Genomic DNA, 19631 nt, shown 5'->3' on the forward strand with positions numbered 1-19631 from the left:
AATTTTATCTATTTTTGGGAGAATGATTCCTAATAGAATTATATTCATTAGTTAATTTTTTATATTTAGATAACATTATATTTAAAATATGACTCTCGTTTCAAATTGAAATATCAAACCTATTTTCATAACACTTACCTCAAACTAAAAATGATCTAAATGATGTTATTATACGTCCGCATTTGCTAAGGTTTTATCGTTTTGTAAGAGTATTTTTTTTATTTGCATTTCGATTTTGATTATTTTTAAATTCCGCTATGTTTACAAATTACAATCACAATGGAGCATTAAATGAAATTGTAATAACCCGATTGGACCTATCTACTTAATTACATTCAATCAATTTTGAAATCAAATCTAACAAAAACATTACAAATTTCTTCTTCTTTTCTCATTAATTTAAATTTTGTGATCATAATTTTTTCCCTCTCTTAACAAAGAAAAATAACGTTCATATATAATTGTAGGTCATGAGCCTGAGTTCCTCACATCATGGAATGATGGAGCACCAATATTAGAAAGATGCGTTTAGACCCAAAAAACTTCAATTTTGACCCAAACAAGACAATTAATAATAATAGCAAATAATGGTATATGTTCATTTTGCTCCCTTCAACCAAGACCATCAACATTTTAATTACCTTAATTAACATATATAATTATATCTTTTGTGGTCCTACAAATTTTAATATTTTTTGTTTATATTTTAAAAGTCAAAAGTGTCCTCAACCACCTTCATGATTCTGTTACAAACCAACATTATGCTTTTAGTTTGAAGCATTTAGAATCTTATACATACTAACATGTTTATATGCTAACATGTGTATTTATAATATTATTTTAATGACATCTAATCATTCTTTATTTAACTTTTTAATATTCATATAGTTATAATATTGTTTCAAACTATATCTTAATTTACTTCAATTGGGTAAATAAAAAATCTATGTTTTTAAACCAATAAAAAAATATTTTGCCCCTCAAACTTATATAAAAGATCAAATAAAGTCAAATTCGTAACTAAAAAAATAACACTTCCACATTTGACATTATGACCTATTTTACCCCCTCAAACGATATAACAGAAAATAATTGAAGCCGAGATGACGGAAAACTATTGAGCAATTTGGAACTTAAAGGGTAAAACGGGCCAAAATATCAAGTTTGAGGGTGTTTTTTTCTTTCTAAAACTATGAATTTAATCTTAAATTATTTGCCAAAAAGAAAAGGGTAAAATGAAGTTGTTGGTTTTTAAACAATTAGTCAGTTACTGAATACTATTGGGGATGAATATTTTAATCCGACCAATTAAAAACTTATTTTAAAACTTGCTAACTTTGATCTTAATCCAATAATTCTATCACATCTTTAAACGTCCTATTATAAGGATTACGTACTTTCTGCACATTAATTAATAATAAATTTACATATTCTTTACAATTTTACAGTATGAGATAACATAATCTAATAATCTATACAGTACATTGAATTTGGATGCAGATAGTACTTATTGGTATCTGTAATTTAAGTCTGTAATTTGAGGTCCCTTGGATTACAAGTTCTGTTGTCATTTTCATTGAAAAATCATATAATTTCAGCATCAAATGTGTATGGAATAAACGAATCAGAAACTTTTGCAGTTATCAATGTGTTGTATTAACTATTAAGTAGTTTTTAAAAACCGAATCACGGTCCGAATCACGGTCCGAATCAGTATGGCTATTGATTCACGGTTCAATCAATTAAATAAAAATATAAAATTTAAATACATTATTTAAAAGTTTAGAAGAGATAAAAAAATAAAAAAATAACTCTCAGAATTATTGAAAGTTAACGAGAGAACAAAAATTGTAGTAATTGCTATCTTATTAGGTTCAATTATTGTAGTTGTCCGGAATCCGCAAACCGTTACGATTGGCAGTCATAATTTCTTTGAACATATTTTTGACGAGACGTGAGCAAGATTAAGATTGGATAGGAATACGGCCCATGGGTCTCCTTTATTAGATAATTTTTTTATTAGTTTTACCTCCTATTTTTTATGACGAAAATAAATCTTTTTTATCGAAAATATCAAAAATAATTTATATATGCTTTTAATTTATCATTGTTTGAAATTTATTTATTATTATTAAAAACATTTTTTATACTTTAAGATTTTCTTTGAAGTTCCATAAATTTTGATAAAATTTAAATAAAGTATAACGAATTTCTTTGATTTGCAACTAATTTTTATAATTTTTATAAAATTCATTTTTACCATTAAAATTATATGCTATTTTTATTATTCATTACATAATTGTGAAATTATGCATATCATCTAAATGTTATACCGACAAAAAAAAGTTGCTTATTGAATCGTTTTCAAAGGAAAAAAAAGGTATGAAAAAGTAGTGTGCAAATGTATAGTGGTGAAGTGAAAGCAATGAAAGCAACCAACTAAATAGAGGCAATCGATTGATGGTCTCAATCTGCAAAAAGTATATTTGATGACTTGCTTGAGAGGAAAAGATGTAGATGTACAAAAGTAAGTGTGTGTATATATATATATATATATATATATATATATATATATATATATATATATATATATATATATGTATATATATATATATATATATATATATATATATGTATATATATATATATATATATATATGTATATATATACATGTACATATATATATACATGTATATATATACATGTACATATATATATACATGTATATATATATATACATGTATATACATATATATATATATATATACGTATATATATACATGTATATATATATACATATAATATGTATATATATATATCTATATTTTTTATCAATTATGATTAAGTTTTTTAAGTTTTATAATTTTTTCTAATTAAAAAGGTTTTTTTATATAATTATATCCAAAACTTTAAACTTCATATTTTAGATTCAATTTTTTTTATCAATTATGATCAAATTTAAACAACGTTTTCTAATTTCCAAAAATAAATTCGGTCATAATTCACAAATACGCAAAAAATTGAATTTAACATATAAAATTCAAAATTTCGAACATAATTAAAAAACTTTCAAATTGAATATAATTATAAAATTCAAAAATTTGATGGTAATTAATAAAAGATATAAAAGTTTAAATCTAAACAAATAATTCGACTATATATAAGTCTCTTAATCATAAGTTTTAGGTGCAATCGTAGGTTTTTATCCGACTGTGTTTAAATTAAACAGTGACTCCGAACATCAATCGGTATCTATATTCATAAAACAAAAGTGGCAAATATTTTTGGTTTTTTTGGGTAAATATTGAGATGCCTGACTTCTCAGGTAAGATAGACACACCATTCTTTATGGCCCATTGCATGTGACTTTCAATCACATTAAACTTGATATTGCTACTACATCCAATTGGGGAGTACTATACTTCTCGTTAAATATCACATCAAAACAAATACTCTAACCACAATCTCTCTGCATTATTTTCATTTCACCGTTGAGAGGTGTAATCCAGTTGAATTAATTTATAAACTTATCAAAATTTGTTTGAAAAATAAGATAAATTTTTTGATGTTAATTGAATCAAGTTAGAGTTCAAATTATTTGAATTAATTGTTGAATCGAGTTCGAACATCCAATACTCTACTCGATTCATAAATATAATCAAATCCTATTTTATATATAGGGGGAGGGGTCAACATTTTAGTTCAAGTGGTTTGACCGCTAATTAAAAGTCAGCACAGTTTGATTCTGTCTGAAAAATTATTTGGTTCAAGCTTTATAAAAAATGTAAGCTAAAAAAATTATTGAATTGATTAACAGTAAAATTCATATGATTTTTTTTATTAGTTAGAATGTAATTAAATTTATTAAATTTTTAAGTTATTTTTCGAATTAAAATGTTGCATGTGTGTTTAACTTTTGCATATATTTATTTTTTATTTAATAAGTTGGAATGTGAATTGATGGATATATTAGCTTGATCATCAGTTCGTACAAATACACATATATACACTAATACATTTATTTATATACTAAAAATAAGTTTAAATATTTTTTATTTATATAATCAAACCAAACTTGGTCAATTTTGATTTTTATTTATTTTATCAAGTTCAAAGTCAAATTCAAAAATAAAATTTAACTGAATCCAAATTAAATTTTAAATCACTTTTAAGTCAGATAATAAATAATACTATCAACTCATAATTAAATTCCTTGTTTTGATTTTCTTTTAGGAAAAGAGTAATAACTACAATACAAATATAAGACAGATAGCAACTTGAAACTTTTAAGAAGCAAATTGGTGAAATCTAAACACATGAAGATGTTGTTGAAGCTATAACAAATTGGTCAATTTGAAACTTTTGTGCCAATTTCAACCTCAAAATATTGAATTTTGGTCCCTCAAGAAAAGTTATGGGATAGATGGCCTAAATTAAAAGCAAGTGGCAAGCAGAAGCTTAGTCAAACTATCACTAAGATAAGGTGGAGAGTAATAGTGGTGCCACGACCGTCCACTAGTTTTAAATATTGGACTCATCTATAGTAATATTAAAAAAAACAGTATTCAATTACGTAAGCTAAATTAGGAACTCAAATATTTATGCATGAAAAAAAATTAATTGACAAATAATATAAATAAAATTATTAAGTTACTGATTTTTTTATAATTTGTAAGGTAAAAAGATCTTACACATGTGAAAAAATTTAATTCTACAACTTTAACAGAATATTTTCTTCTATACTTTCATTAAAACTATAATATTGGTAATTATTAATTTAATTAAGGCAATTTGTTTTATATATAAGCAAAATCAACAGTAATTGTCTTTCAACAATCACATTTTCCCCAACCGTTCTTAAATATTAAGTGAAAGTCCAACTATTTTTTTAATTTTTGTCTAATATTTGACAACTTACTATTATTTATTTATATAGTTAAATATATATATATATAATTTAATAATACCACAATCTAATTGGAGTTTTATATAGACCTCTGAAATCGTCAGACGATAATATCTATTTTAATCTATATAAATTTTACATTATGTCATTAAAATTAATACAAATAGTGTTAGCATCAATGAAAAAATGATTAAATAAAAGTTTACAATCGAAAATAGATATGAATAATTCAAATAAAATTTCTTAAATTATCCATAACTCATTAAATAAGTATTTTAGCAGAAAGTTGACAGGTATTGAGCTATATATAGATACGAAACGGTCATATGCTTATCTGATTGGGCAAAGGGAACATCCAGTAGTTAATTGACACATGTAACGCTGAATACGATGTTTAACATGTACGTATTTATGTACTCCAGGTACTGTAATAGCGTCAAAAGACAATTTTGTACACTGTCTTTATGCGTGTCCAAGGGATATTCGGTGGATGCTCGACCACACGAAATAATCCTTACTTTTAATTCATTTTAAACACATTTTTATGAAGTAATTTTTTTTGCATGTTTTTTAATTTTAAAAAAAGTAACTTTCACGTTTAACAAAATTAGTATTAAGTTCTAATTATATCTTCAAACATATTATGCTGATAAAAAAATAAGCACTAAAATTATTATTTTTCAATTTTCTTACAATAGCTGAGCTAGTAATTTAAATTTAAATTGAATATATCGGCAATGGAAGATTCTATTAAATATTGAAAATAAAAAAAAAATACAATTAAATTGATTTTTAAAAACAAGTATTATAAATTTGATTATTTAGTCATCTATCATTTATTTATTCATTTGTCTTCTTTAAAAGAAATTCAGTGTTATACTATTTGTTTTCACATTGAAATGTTATTTTTGACAATGTAATTTATCAATTTTGCTAAATTTAGTAATTGATGGTGAAATTGAAAGATACATAACATATCAGTTAATGATTATTTTCTAATTAGGCTTTTTCTTGAGATAAGGTAAGTGATTTATTATTTAGTAAATTTTATATTATATAGAGGCGGATCTAGAAATAGTATATGGTGGACAATTATTCATCTTATACTTTTAAATTCTTTTAAAAAAAATTGTCAAAAAAATTCTTTAAAAATTATAATTTTATCACTTTCAAATATATAAGTTGTCCACTTTTATTGTTTATATGTTACTAATTTTATTCATTTTTAAAATTTTCAGTATAGTTTTATTCATTTTATAAAAATTTATAGAAACTTCTTTATTGATGGTGATGCCATTTACTCTATTTACTGTACCATGCAGAATTTAAATAATTAAAGAAATCAAAGTTTTGTAAAGGCTGCATCAAATTGACTTGCAAAGATACAATTTTATCAACAATATCTGTTTTTATATAGAGTATTTTAATTGAGCACAAATATATATTAAATATATTAAATGGTGGATAATATATATTGGGTGCAGAATTGGTGCCACGTAGATTTTGCAATTAACATTAGACACTAATATTATTTAATTAATTTGGTTTAGTTGAACTAAGAGCTTGTGCAATGATGCTATATTGAGATGAGGGCCTACTTTCCAAACATTAACGTTTCTAACTTTTCAAATATAAATACAAAAATGAACATGCTGATCAGGCGTAACCAAGTTGAATCGAGTCGAATATTGTTAAATTCGTGCTCAATTCGAATTTAACATTTAATTTTTTTTTGATAATTTTTTTTAACATTTAAAGTTCAAAATTCAACACGAATTCGATTGGATTTAATTTTAGAAGTTTGAATTCTAACTTGTTATAATACATGAGACTCGAGTTCGACTCGACTCAAACCAACTTGATTATTTGTGTAATATTTCAAAATCAAATTTTAATATAAAAATAATAATTTTATTATTATATATATATATATATATATATATAAATAATTATAATTAAAAATTTAAAAAACAATTATATTTTTATAATTGGGGAAGGAGAAGCACTTATAAGAGTAATTGAATCCACGATCTAGCAACTTATTAAAAGTTCGATTAGACTCACGAGTTTATCGAGTCGAGTATTTTAAAATTAGGAAAAGGGTCATTTATGCCCCTAAAATTTGTTTAAAGGATCAAATGGGCCCCTAACGTCCGGAAAGGCTCAAATATGCCCCTAACGTCTTAAGAAGTGAACAATCAGGCCTTGATTTTGACTAAAACAATGAGACGTTGGGGGGCCTGGTTGTCAAAATCGGGGGCCTGATTGTTCACATATTAAAACGTTACGGGCATATTTGAACCTTTCCAGATGTAAGTGCTTACTTGATCCTCAAGTCAATTTTAAGGACATAAATAACCCTTTTCCCTTTAAAATTCAGACTCGAGCTGGATTTGATATTAACCAGGTAAATTTTGAATCAATCTCGAACAACTGACGAGTTAGCTCATACTTATTACCGCACATGTAGAGATTATTAACCTCGCCGAACACTTTTTTTCTGAGTTATTACGAGATTCTAAGATGTTGCAAGTTTAATCAACTTTGAATATTAATATATCTAAAAATAAAAGAATAAATAAAATCGTATTTTGTAAAATTAAGTGATTATAAAAATAAAAATATAGTATAGATAAATATTGTTTTAATCAAGACTTTAAAGCCACAAGTAAGAGTGTTTAAATTTAATTTATGCAGATTGTCTATTTTAAATGACTTAATAGTTTAAATTAAATAGTTCTAATATATTATTTTTTGTTATACATTAATATATATAATCTATAATTAACATAAATCGAATTTGAATAGCTACCATAGGCAAGCTTTCAAATAGCAGTCTTCTTAGGAATATCTTTAGATTCTTAAGTATATTCATATCCTACATTTATTTTCAGATGACAAGACAAAAATATCCTTTTATTTGAAAATTGTATGTGTACTTTTCTACCCTTTTGAATATTTTTGTTGACAAGCTACCCTTTTGAATATACTCATCAAAACTTTGACAAAAAAATATACTCATCAAAAGACTATAAATTAAGATATAAATTAGCTCGTTCTATAAAATAATAATATTTTAAAAATCATTCGATTTACTTTCATAAATATCATAAATAGTCATAAAAATACTTAATATAAATGTCACGAACCAATATATTTCAAATTTAATATATAAATAATATAGAAAAAAACATATTACTATTATTTTTGTTTACAGTATTTCTATAGTAAACTGATATTTTCTGAAAATAATGTAAGGAAATAAGATGTACAAAATAATTTTGATTAAATTGGCATCAAAAATCAATTATAGGGCAAGTACTGTAAGAAAAGGGAAAAGGGTCATTCATGCCCCTAACGTTTGGGGTCTGGATCAAGTAAGCCCTCAACGTTCAGAAAGGTTCATCTACGCCCCCAACGTTTGTAAAAATGGACAATCAGGCCCCTCGGTTTAACGCCGTTTCATTGCTCCTAAAACTCCGTTAATGTGATCCTACGTGGCAAAGATAAAAGGATCATTTATGCACCTAAGGTTTGAGTCCAGGATCAAATGAGCCCTCAACGTTTGAAAAAGGTTCACTTATGCCCCCGACGTTTGAAAAGGTTCACTTATGCCCCCCAACGTTTGAAAAATGAACAGTTAGGCCCCCAGTTTAACACAGTCACATTGCTTTCTAGACTCCGTTAGTGTGATCCTACGTAGCTAATTTTTACCGTCAAATTTTTCTCTATGGTGACAGTCTTTCTCTCAGCAACAATAGTTTGTCGTTGCAAAGTCAGTTTATTACAAGACCGAGCTAACTCGATAGACTATCCTTCTCCAACAATCGAATAAAGAATTCTCTTCATTAATCGGTATCTTGTTTGACGAAACTCGCAATGCCAGAGACGGAAAAAAAGAAATGTTTGGTGAGGTAGAAGGAGGCAGTGCATGAGATGGAACGCCAAATGAAAAATAATACAATTTTTATCTTTTTAGTTAACTTTTTATATAATTGTTGGGTTTCTAATTTTTGCAGGAATGTAATTGTCGAATCGAAACACATGAAGAAGATGAATAAATTGATTATTTTTTTATAATTACGTTTCATTATTAATTATGTTTAATCGTCTTCAATGATATCGGAGAATTATTACCGATTAAATGTTCGATGCTGGTTGCTTACGGTTCGATTAATGGAAAACACTAAAAATTAGCCATGTAGGAACACACTAGTAGAGTTTGGAAAGCAATGACACAGCGTTAAATTAGGGCCTAACTGTTCATTTTTTCAAACGTTGAGGGTAAAAATGAACCTTTTCAAACGTTAGGAGCATAAGTGAACCTTTTTCAAACGTTGAGGGCTCATCTGATCACGAACCAAAACCTTAGGGGCATAAATGATCCTTTTATCTCTGCCACGTAGGATCACACTAACGGAGTCTTAGGAGCAATGAAACGGCGTTAAACTAAGGGGCCTGATTGTCAATTTTTACAAACGTTGGGGGCATGGATGAACCTTTCCGGACGTTGAGGGCTTACTTGATCCAGACCCTAAACCTTAGGGGCATGAATGACCCTTTTCCCGTAAGAAAATAATGAGAGGTGGATAAGGTAGCAACGTGGCGCTCTATGAAGGGAGGATGATGTAAAAATGGGACCCAGTGGCATGCAGGGTTTCATTGTAAAAGCGACATGTGTAGTTTGACTCACGTGGTATAATTGTGGAAATGATATGATATCACTTATGTGTATGATAAGATAATTTTTCCACCGTTGATTTTGGGGAAAACAACAGAAGAATTTCCGTGAATTATGGATCTCGAAAGAGTAAAAATTGGAGGCGAAATCCATTTTAAAGCCCCCGTATTTTTGCCGTTTTATTTAACTGATTTTTTTTAAAACAACTAAATTCATTAGGTCCTTGCTTTAGGAGTTTAATTTGATAGGTTTTTTTAGAATGGAATTTGTATGTATGTTCTCAGTTGTTGTTAGCATTATCACGTAAAAAATTAATAAAATAAATTTGAGTTAATGAGTAACGAGTTTTTATTTAATAGATCTATATATTTTTAAATTTTTATTTATTTAATTTCAGTGTATTTTATTTATAAAAAACAATCAGTATATTATAATTTTTGTTTATCTGGTTTTTGTATTTTTATAATTAGGTCTCTTTTTAGGTTTTGTTTTACACGTGTTCCATGACGAGTATAATGCACACTGTTTTTCCAATTAAAAAGGATTTAGAAATTCATAATAGATTAAATGCAGAAATTCGTTAGACAAAAGTATATAAAAAAGACAAGACAAATAATTAAGGGCTTTTTAAAATTTAAGTTTGGCCAATTGGAAATGAAGTTAATTTTTTTTCTTTAGATAAAAATGAAGCTAATTTACAAGGGGAGTAATTAGTTAAAATTGACGGTAGTGAACATGACAACGTGTAATTGTGAGACCCACAATGCATATTATTATAATAAAAACAGAAGAGGTGATTCCTCACTCCGTACTCCAGCTTGGAGACATCCGCTGCCACTCAAAAATCGAAATCAAATTAATTTTTTTGGCTTTCACTATTATGTCCTTGAGATATTTATTTAAACATTGTTGATATAAAAGTTGGTCTGTATTTTTAAAAAAACTTCGAAAATGAATTTTCCTTTTAGAAAAAAAAATTCGAAAATTGTTTATATCTTTTGTCATTAATATATTACGAGCAGAACACAAATAATATTTTGGAACTCTTATATACAGGTGAGTATTTGGTCGGTTTGGTTGAAAACAAACGGACACCTTTTTAAAGGCAAACCCAAGCCCGGTTCGGGCTTTAAATATTCTATCCAAACCCGGCCTTAATACACTATTTTTACGGGATAGGGCCGGATTTGGGCGGGCTTATGTTGTTTTTTTACAATACTAGAAGCCCGAGCCCGCTCATAAAAAATCGGATTTTTTTGGGCTCGAGCTCGGGCCGGGCTTGGGACAAAAATTGGTATCCAAGACCGCCCTAAGAGGATGGGATTGGGCGGGCGGACCGGGTGCCTAAACCCATGAACAGGTCTAGTTAAAACCGATAAAAATATATATATAAAAAATTTAGTCAATTCAGACAATTCGGTTAATTAGGGTGATTTTAAACTCAAACCAAACCAATAACTAAATAACCAGATTCTTTATATAAAAACCGAATTGATCGGATTAACCATTTTAATCAAACCAAAACTCATCAGTTCGGTCAATTGGATCGGCCGGTTTTTTTCTCTCCCCTGCTCTCGTATAATTTATGTTATATATTATCAGCTCATGCACTTGCTAATTATAGTTGTATGTAGGATTATGAAATATTTATTAGATATTACACCAATAAAAATAATATTAAAATGGCTACCCTCAAATAGTTTCTTGAATAATATAGCACCATCATCTAATATTAGATTGTTACTTTCTCTTTAAATTTTAAAATTCTATTATCTCTAATAATACTTCACATTTGTAAAATTGATGTCTCTTTTTAATAGAATGCATAAGACTCAAGAGAAATTCACAAAATAGTTACCACCGAATTTCAAAAAGGTGATAATAATATTTCATGTTTAATTATTTTTACTTTCAGCAATAAACTACAATTCAAATGATATAAACGACATACTATATATTTATTAAATAAAAAGAATATACATTATTGTATAGTACGATACTACCTTGACATAAAAATTTAACAAATTACGATTTATCGTAAAACATCGAAAAAATTACGAAGCTAACAAATATTTTGATTTTCAAAAGCATATTTAAGCTTTAATTTTGAAAAATGTTTTATAATCCATGAAATTACACTGCCTTTTATTAATCTCCTGGTGTGAAATATACACATTATTTTGTTTCACTTTATTTATTTAACATAATTTTGGAATTTAAAATTTATGATTTAGAAATTTAAAATTTAAAATTTACAGTTTAGAATCTAAAATTTAATATTTTTAAAATCTTATAAATTACAAATAAAGCATTAACAGCTTTTTGAAATAAAATAATGTGGCATGCCATATAAGAAGTACTCAATTTTTTTTCTATTTATAAACACATATTTTATATTTTTTACATTTCTATTTTATACACAAAAAATTTACTGCAAATACATATTATCTTAAAAGTACATCGTTCTTAGCTACAAAGCAAACAAAGCAAATTTTTTAGATATAAAGTCAACATGAAGCGTACAACAATAATAAAAATTAATAATAATAATAAGTATAAGTCAGTTTTTACCGATTTTTTGTTATTTTTATATTTGTTTCCTAAAATTTAGTAATACAGTAATGAAATATTGTTTTTTTATATTTTTAATTACTTTATATTTTCATAAATAATTGTTTTTTAATAATTATATACTTTGTATTACTTTTTGCACTATAGAATCTATGAAAATCATATTAATTGAATAAATATTTTAAATGTAATTTATAATTTAATTTTGCAAGAAATGGTTATGAAGGACAGCAAAGTAATTTAAGCATTTATTGACAGATCTGTTAACCGACAAACAAGGAGGTCGGCAACTGTCGGCCGGCCAACCGGGGAAACACAATAAGAGGAAAAACCCCCCACACGCCAATTCTAAATTATTTTAAATACTTTAATTATATAAATATCCCCTAAGAATCTAAATAATTAAAAAATAACCACAATTAACTGATTTTATTATCATTTCATTCCCAATTTAACCAAAATAACAGTCCCCATTTCCCCTCTTCTTCTTCTTAAATTCTTCCACTTCTCACTCTGTTTCTCTCTCTTGATAACTGCGAGAAACTCGCTCATATAAACGAGTCGCGACTCGGGAAAAATCTAAAACTAACTCAGTTATATCAGATTGGATTGTACAGATCATAAGTTTTAATTTTTGGGTTAATTTTGTAAATGCTCGTTTATGAAGCCTCCCTGGCAAATTCCGATTATAGCGGTAAGTTTAATTGTTTTTTTGAACGAAACCCTAACTTTTTTTAGCCGATTTTGTTTGTTATTTGGGTCGAAAATAGTGAGAGATGATTTGTTTTTTTATTAATTATTATTAATTAAAGGTAATTTTTGGATTTTCTTTTGTGCTGTTTTGTTCCGTTTTGATGAATTTTTGGATTCCGTAGGAAATTCGCGTTTTTGATTGCAAATTTTGGTACCCTTTATAATTATAATTACTGGGGTTGTTTTATTTTTTCTTGTAAGAGTAAAAGATCTTAGCTTGGTAGGTTATTTTTTTTTTCTATTCTACTGGAATTTATTAAGCTTATAGGTGTTTGATGAAATGTCTGAATCAGTTTATTTTTTTTCCTTTTTGGGTTTTTAGTTTGCCGCGTTTGATAAATGTCTCAATCATCAGTTTTTTTTTAATTTTTAATTATTTATTAGATTAGTTTTTTGAATGGTAGTATAGAATTAAAGTTTTTGATTTCTATGGTAGTAGCTTATTGTTTGTGTTAATGTGGCAAAACTTTGTTTTTATTTTCATGATCCTTGTGTATTGATTGGGTTTGTTGCCTAGAGGAGGGGATTGGTCTAGTTTTTTTAACTTTTTTTGCTGAAATTTATCGCCGAATGGTGGCTTCCGTGTTTAGTTTTAGCTGATTTTGTTTATATTTTCAGCTGTTATAGATTTTCTGTCTGATTTTTACGCGGTGAATGTGGATTATGGATATTACTGAGGTTGAAGAGAATCTATTTGCAGCAAGTGATGCCAAGGTATGACCTATGCTATTTGGTATAATATAAGTTTTAAGTTTTGCAAATTTTCTTTGCTAAGTTCTATGTATATGTATGTCATTTGCTGGTATGCCCATAGAAAAGCGTGGTTTAAACTTTTTCGAACTTTGAGGCTTTGATATTGCGTAGCTTTGGTTAGCGAGGGAAATTTGTCAATGGGGTTGGATGAATTAGACCTTGTTTTCCTTGTTTACTTGGGGTGTGTCTCTGTTACATTGTTATTTGAAGTTCTCCTCCTTAACTGTTTTGGGATAGTGAATGCTTTTTAGTTAAGAGTTCATGTGGTATAATTATGTTGATTCATTGACCTATTCGTATTGTTTTCAGTTACATGGAGAGATGTGTAAGGCACTGTCTGCAATCTATTGCAAAATCTTGTCAATTTTCCCTTCTCTGGAAGGTGCACGACCCAGGAGTAAATCAGGAATCCAGGCATTATGTTCATTGCATATAGCTCTTGAAAAAGCCAAGAACATTCTTCAGCACTGCTCAGAATGCAGCAAACTTTATTTGGTATGATTTTCTCAGCATTTTCTTTCTTCTTTCTTCATTTTTCGTTTTATTTTTTTGAATTTTTGCTAATGGACCAATGTTTATGCTACAGGCTATAACTTGCGATTCTGTGCTTTTAAAATTTGAGAAGGCAAGATCTGCTCTTGTAGATAGTCTTAGGCGCGTTGAAGATATTGTCCCACAATCAATTGGTTGTCAGGTAATAGATTTCCTTCTCAAGTCTATTCATCTGCATTTACGTTCGTTGGAATTCATGATGAATGTTTTCCATTATCTGGTTTTCGCACTCGGAAGTATTGCTGACTCCTTTATGATTTAAATGTCTCAGATTTTGGAGATTGTAAGTGAATTGGAGGGTATTATCTTCTTGCTTGCTCCATCAGAGAAGCAAGTTGGCGATGAAATAATTTCATTGCTTCAGCAGGGGAGAAAATTTGATGATTGTCCTGACAATAATGAGCTAGAATCTTTTCATCAGGCAGCCACAAAACTTGGTATTACCTCCTCCAGGGCAGCTCTTACTGAGAGAAGAGCTCTTAAGAAACTCATAGAAAGAGCTCGGGTGGAGGAAGACAAACGGAAGGAATCAATTGTGGCTTATCTCTTACATCTGATGAGAAAGTATTCAAAATTATTTAGAAGCGAGCTCACAGATGACAATGATTCACAGGGTTCAACGCCTTGTTCACCCACTGTTCTCAATTCTTTTGACGAGGCTGTCAACGGCCATGCCTTCGACCGGCAGCTGTCAAAGCTCGGTTCTTTCAATTTCAAGCCCAATAATAGGAAATCTGGAAATATATCTGTTCCACCAGAAGAATTAAGGTGCCCAATATCTTTGCAGCTGATGTATGATCCAGTCATAATTGCATCCGGTCAAACATATGAGAGAATCTGCATTGAGAAATGGTTCAGTGATGGCCATGACACCTGCCCAAAGACTCAACAGAAGCTCTGCCATCTTTGTTTGACACCTAATTATTGTGTCAAAGGTCTTGTTACTAGTTGGTGTGAACAGAATGGAGTTCCTGTTCCTGATGGCCCACCAGATTCTCTTGACCTCAATTATTTTAGGTTGTCATTGTGCCAGTCAGAATCTGCAAATTCGAGATCAGTAGAGAGCATAAGCTCTGGAAAAGGGATCAAGGTTGTTCCTTTAGAGGAGAACTGTACTATTGAGGAGTCTGAACATAATGAAATGGAAAATTCAAATCCAGAGCAGGAAGAAGTTCCTTTAGAGGAAAACCATGAGGAGGATATGTTTCAGAGGTTTCAAATTTTTTTAACCATTCTGAACAAAGAGGGAAACTTGAGAAAAAAGTGTAAGGTAGTGGAAAAGATAAGGCTTCTGCTGAAAGATGATGAGGAGGCCAGGATTTGTATGGGAGCCAATGGATTCGGCGAAGCGCTGTTGCGCTACCTCGAGTCAGCTGTTCATGCAAAGAATGCAATTGCTCAGGAAATAGGAGCCATGGCTCTCTTTAATCTTGCTGTCAACAATAATAGGTACGGGGATCCTCTAACCTGCAAATTAACATCTGGTGCTAGTAACATAGAATTTTCAGCAAGACTGGCAGTAGCTAGTACCTGCCAGAATTGATAGAAATTTGTAACATTTTAATTAATTAACTTTAAAATTCTGCTTGTTGATGACCTTTTTCTATATCTTAATTTCAGAAATAAGGAAATGCTATTGGCGTCTGGCGTTATCCCAATGCTGGAGATGATGATCTCCAGCTCCGAGTCCCATGGAGCAGCAACAGCCCTCTATTTGAATCTTTCATGCCTCGAAGAAGCGAAGTCCATCATAGGGTCAAGCGAGGCTGTTCCATTTCTAGTCAAGATCCTTCAAGGGGAAGATGAACCCCAATGCAAAATGGATGCCCTCCATACCCTCTACAATATCTCCTCCCAAGCCTCCAATATACAGAACCTCCTTTCAGCTGGCATCACCAGCGGTCTCCAATCTCTTCTTGCAGCCCCTGGTGATCTTTCTTGGACGGAAAAATTGATAGCAGTGTTGATAAATTTAGCTTCAAGTAAATCAGGAAAAGAAGAAATGGTATCTACCCCTGGCCTTATTGGCGGTTTAGCAACCATATTGGACATGGGAGAGCCTATTGAGCAAGAGCAGGCGGCCTCATGCCTTTACATTTTGTGCAATGGGAGTGAAAACTGCAGTCAGTTGGTCCTACAAGAAGGGGTAATCCCTGCCCTAGTCTCCATTTCCGTGAACGGGACCACGAGAGGGAAAGAGAAAGCCCAAAAACTTTTGATGCTGTTCCGTGAGCAAAGGCAAAGAGATCCAGCTCCTCAATCATGTGGTGAGGTGCGATTTCAGCGTGCCGAAAGCAGTTCCAAGGCCATGCCGCCTCCGGAATCAAATCCACTATGTAAATCGGTTTCACGAAGGAAGATGGGAAAGGCTTTAAGCTTCTTTTGGAAGAGCAAGAGCTATTCCGTTTACCAGTGCTAAACGCGATATTGTAAATTTCCACTGTATCTACTATATCCCTCTTTTCTTTTATCCACTCTCCATGGGCGTTTTTTAATTTTTGTTTTTTCATAGAGAAAAAAGAGATGTACAGGCCCATGTTAGCAATGGAATTTATTTTTTCCTCTTCTTGTTTTCCTTTGCCTTCTCTATATTTTGTTAGGAATACGTGTACCCTAAATTTCATTGTAATTGAAGCTTTAGTGATTATTAACCTTCATTATGCAACAAGCTTGCCATTAGTCTTTTGCTTTTCTAGTAAATAAAGTACAAATTGAGCAATCAGAAGATTCAGAAGTTCACAAAGGTGAACAGTTTTTTTTCTTCTCCTTAGTTTGTATTAATTGGGATTTGTTGCTCATCTTCGGTCACTTGTCTATCTAGTTCAACTTGAGTTTCTGTTTGGTGCTTTGCCTTTGAAGGAGCTTTTCCTCGTGGCGAAGGATCAGACACTGTGATACCGATTTCCGAAATCTTCATCCTCGTCACGGTGAAAGGTAAATACCGTTTTGCTCTCCTTTTGCTGCTGTAAGATTTGGTTTTGCACTCGAGACTTATAGTATTCCAGTATTGATTAAGCTAGATTGGTTGCTTATTGAAACCTTCAGCTCATCCACCTTTTGAGCAGTCAGTTTTGGATTTTTGATTTATAGTGCAAATTCTTGCCTTCTGCATATACTTCACTTTGCACCTTCTATTGACATACTCAATTTAATAAAATGTTTATAAACACAATGGTTGCTTAACAGATTTAATTACAGAATTTATTTTCATTATCTGATGCACTTAATATGATATACAATCTATAATGCAGCAAGTATCACTCTGATATTTCTGCACATAATGCGGAAAGTCATGTACTAATAATCTAACGTACAGACAATTTCAGCCAACTAATATTTACATTAAAAATTTCAACTAAACTATGTATAAAGATTCCTTGGCTATAACACCAAAGATTGAACTTGAAGAATGTCAAGTAAACAGATTGTTTCCCTTCTGTCAAAACCCATTTCAAAGGAATAGTTTCCTTCATTATTGGAACGAAACTGAATCCGAAATTTAGTTATTTCGAGGGCTTGCAAGCCAAGCGGACTCGAAAAGATCTAAAAGCTCCTCACCATTGCTTACCTTTTCCTCCATTTTGTTACAGTTTCCATCCCCATTTACTTCCTTACAAGCATTGGGTTCTTCAGTCACGTCTTTTTCGCTCTTTTCTTGTTTTTCTATCTTCTGTTTTGCTCCTTTCTTTCCAGACTTGGATTTTTTCCTTTTCTTCTTAACATTATCTTCTCTCTTTTCGATTTTTTCCATCTCTCCTTTTGTAGTTGCTTCCTTATTTTCGTCGTATTTGATCTCTGTCTCTTCCGTTTCGCTATTCGCTTTGCTGGGTGTGTTCTCTTTGCTTCCCTTCTCTAGTATATCCTTGTATGTCACTTTTACAGCTTTTTCTAGTGCATCCTTATATGAACATGTCGTAGTTGTTTCGTTTTCTCCTCGTGGTGATGTCGACGTAAGACTACCATCTTCTTCCTTAATTCCGTCTTTTTCTGATTCAAATCCTTTGCGAACAAACTTTTCATTAATATCTCTGTCATTACATATCATATCCATCTCAATTTCTTTCTCTTTAATGTTTCCTGATCCCCACTTTGACAATGCAGACACGAAGAAACTCAGGAATGAGATGGCACGACTCAACACGTAATCAAGAAATGGAATTTGATGAATGATTTCTGGAAACTTGCTCACAACTTCATCATATTTTCCTGGCAGGATTTCAGCTATCCCGACAAGTTGATCGATCTTGTCGAAGGCGTATCCTGAAGATGGAAAAATAGCTTCAACTGCGCGTTCAAATGCAAAAATCCAGTTATCCAACAAGGAAAAGACGAGCAGAAGCTGAGATTCGAGGGCGTAGACAAAAGGGGAGGCGAATAAGACGATCTTCGCAATCTTCTTTGTTACGAAACCTAATGGTCCATTAAATTGTTGCACATTGCTGCAAGCATGGTCTGCTATTACCATGAAAGAGAGTCCACAGGTATAGAATGGTGGCCGTCTTGAACTCATTTTATTTATCGGTGTTGATTCCTGAGGAATTCAAAAGCAGATATGTATCAACAAGAATGATATCACTGTAAACGCGAAAACAAGGAAAATATTGAAATGAGAAATGTTGAAATGAAAAATTATAAAACATATATCTTTTTGCCAAATTAAGGTTATAAATCTAACATTTCAGAGTATCGGAAGTAAGAAAATAACGAAACATAGGATTCTAAACGTTTTCCGACTCAACCATACTGATAATTTCTATTTTTTGCTTCCGTCTAAGCAATGTATATATGATTTTAATTTGGAGATATGAACATAAAATCCGCTTAATAATTAGTTGATGTTAAAAAGAATAAACAATTTTTGACACATAAAATTTTAGAACTCATACCATGAAGAAGAATCTGTTCGATGATACCTGCAATCTTGCAAGAACTTTAACTAGTAAAAAACAAAATTACAAATGACTGATTTATAGAAACAGAAAAAGTAGGAAGAATAAATAGATTCAGGTGATTTACAATATGCTTTATCCTTAATTTTCTAGATTTTTTGACTCCAAAAGTGGGTAATTTTTAATGTACGGCTGCCATAAATTTAGCAAACTATTTACAGTCACAATTTCTTTTTTGGTTAAATTACTAAAAATTTATGTTCTTCCATTAAGTTATATTTTCTTTAGCTTGTCTCTAAATAGTTTTAAACTACTTTAAAAAATCCACATTTCTTTAAAGGTGGTTTTGAGCTATTTTGGCAAAAAAAAAGCTTTTCGTTTTATCCTTTCTTCAATTTTTCTACCTCAATAATTGTATCTTTAAATAGTTTAAATGAGATTTTCGTAAGTTTTTCAAACCCTCTCCATGAAATTCAAAGGAAATTTAAAAATGTAGTTGATCTAAATAATGTTTGTGATATAATG

At 30.0% G+C, this 19631-nt stretch overlaps 2 protein-coding genes across 3 annotated transcripts; one reads left to right on the top strand and one right to left on the bottom strand.

The window, feature by feature from the left end:
- Positions 1 to 12579: 12579 nt before the first annotated feature.
- On the top strand, positions 12580 to 16885 carry LOC126657763 (U-box domain-containing protein 6-like). 2 transcript variants are annotated; one of them, XM_050352530.2, is made up of 6 exons: positions 12580 to 12853; positions 13531 to 13626; positions 13975 to 14160; positions 14252 to 14359; positions 14489 to 15666; positions 15838 to 16885. In XM_050352530.2, exons 2-6 carry the CDS (start codon positions 13567 to 13569, stop codon positions 16634 to 16636), a joined length of 2331 nt encoding a protein of 776 aa, XP_050208487.1. In that variant the 5' UTR covers positions 12580 to 12853; positions 13531 to 13566; the 3' UTR covers positions 16637 to 16885. The 2 variants fall into 2 exon arrangements, with proteins under 2 accessions (XP_050208487.1, XP_050208488.1); XM_050352531.2 differs by having other exon boundaries at positions 13540 to 13626.
- A 517-nt stretch (positions 16886 to 17402) lies between these two features.
- LOC126657767 (uncharacterized) lies at positions 17403 to 19213 on the bottom strand. The gene is made up of 2 exons (XM_050352537.2): positions 19104 to 19213; positions 17403 to 18748 (listed from the first exon to the last, which is right to left on the bottom strand). The coding sequence occupies exons 1-2, from the start codon at positions 19104 to 19106 to the stop codon at positions 17717 to 17719; spliced, it is 1035 nt and encodes a 344-aa protein (XP_050208494.1). The 5' UTR covers positions 19107 to 19213; the 3' UTR covers positions 17403 to 17716.
- Between the last annotated feature and the right edge of the window lie 418 nt (positions 19214 to 19631).

The sequence above is a fragment of the Mercurialis annua genome, linkage group LG7, assembly GCF_937616625.2.
Source record: "Mercurialis annua linkage group LG7, ddMerAnnu1.2, whole genome shotgun sequence".
Lineage (NCBI taxonomy): Eukaryota > Viridiplantae > Streptophyta > Magnoliopsida > Malpighiales > Euphorbiaceae > Mercurialis > Mercurialis annua.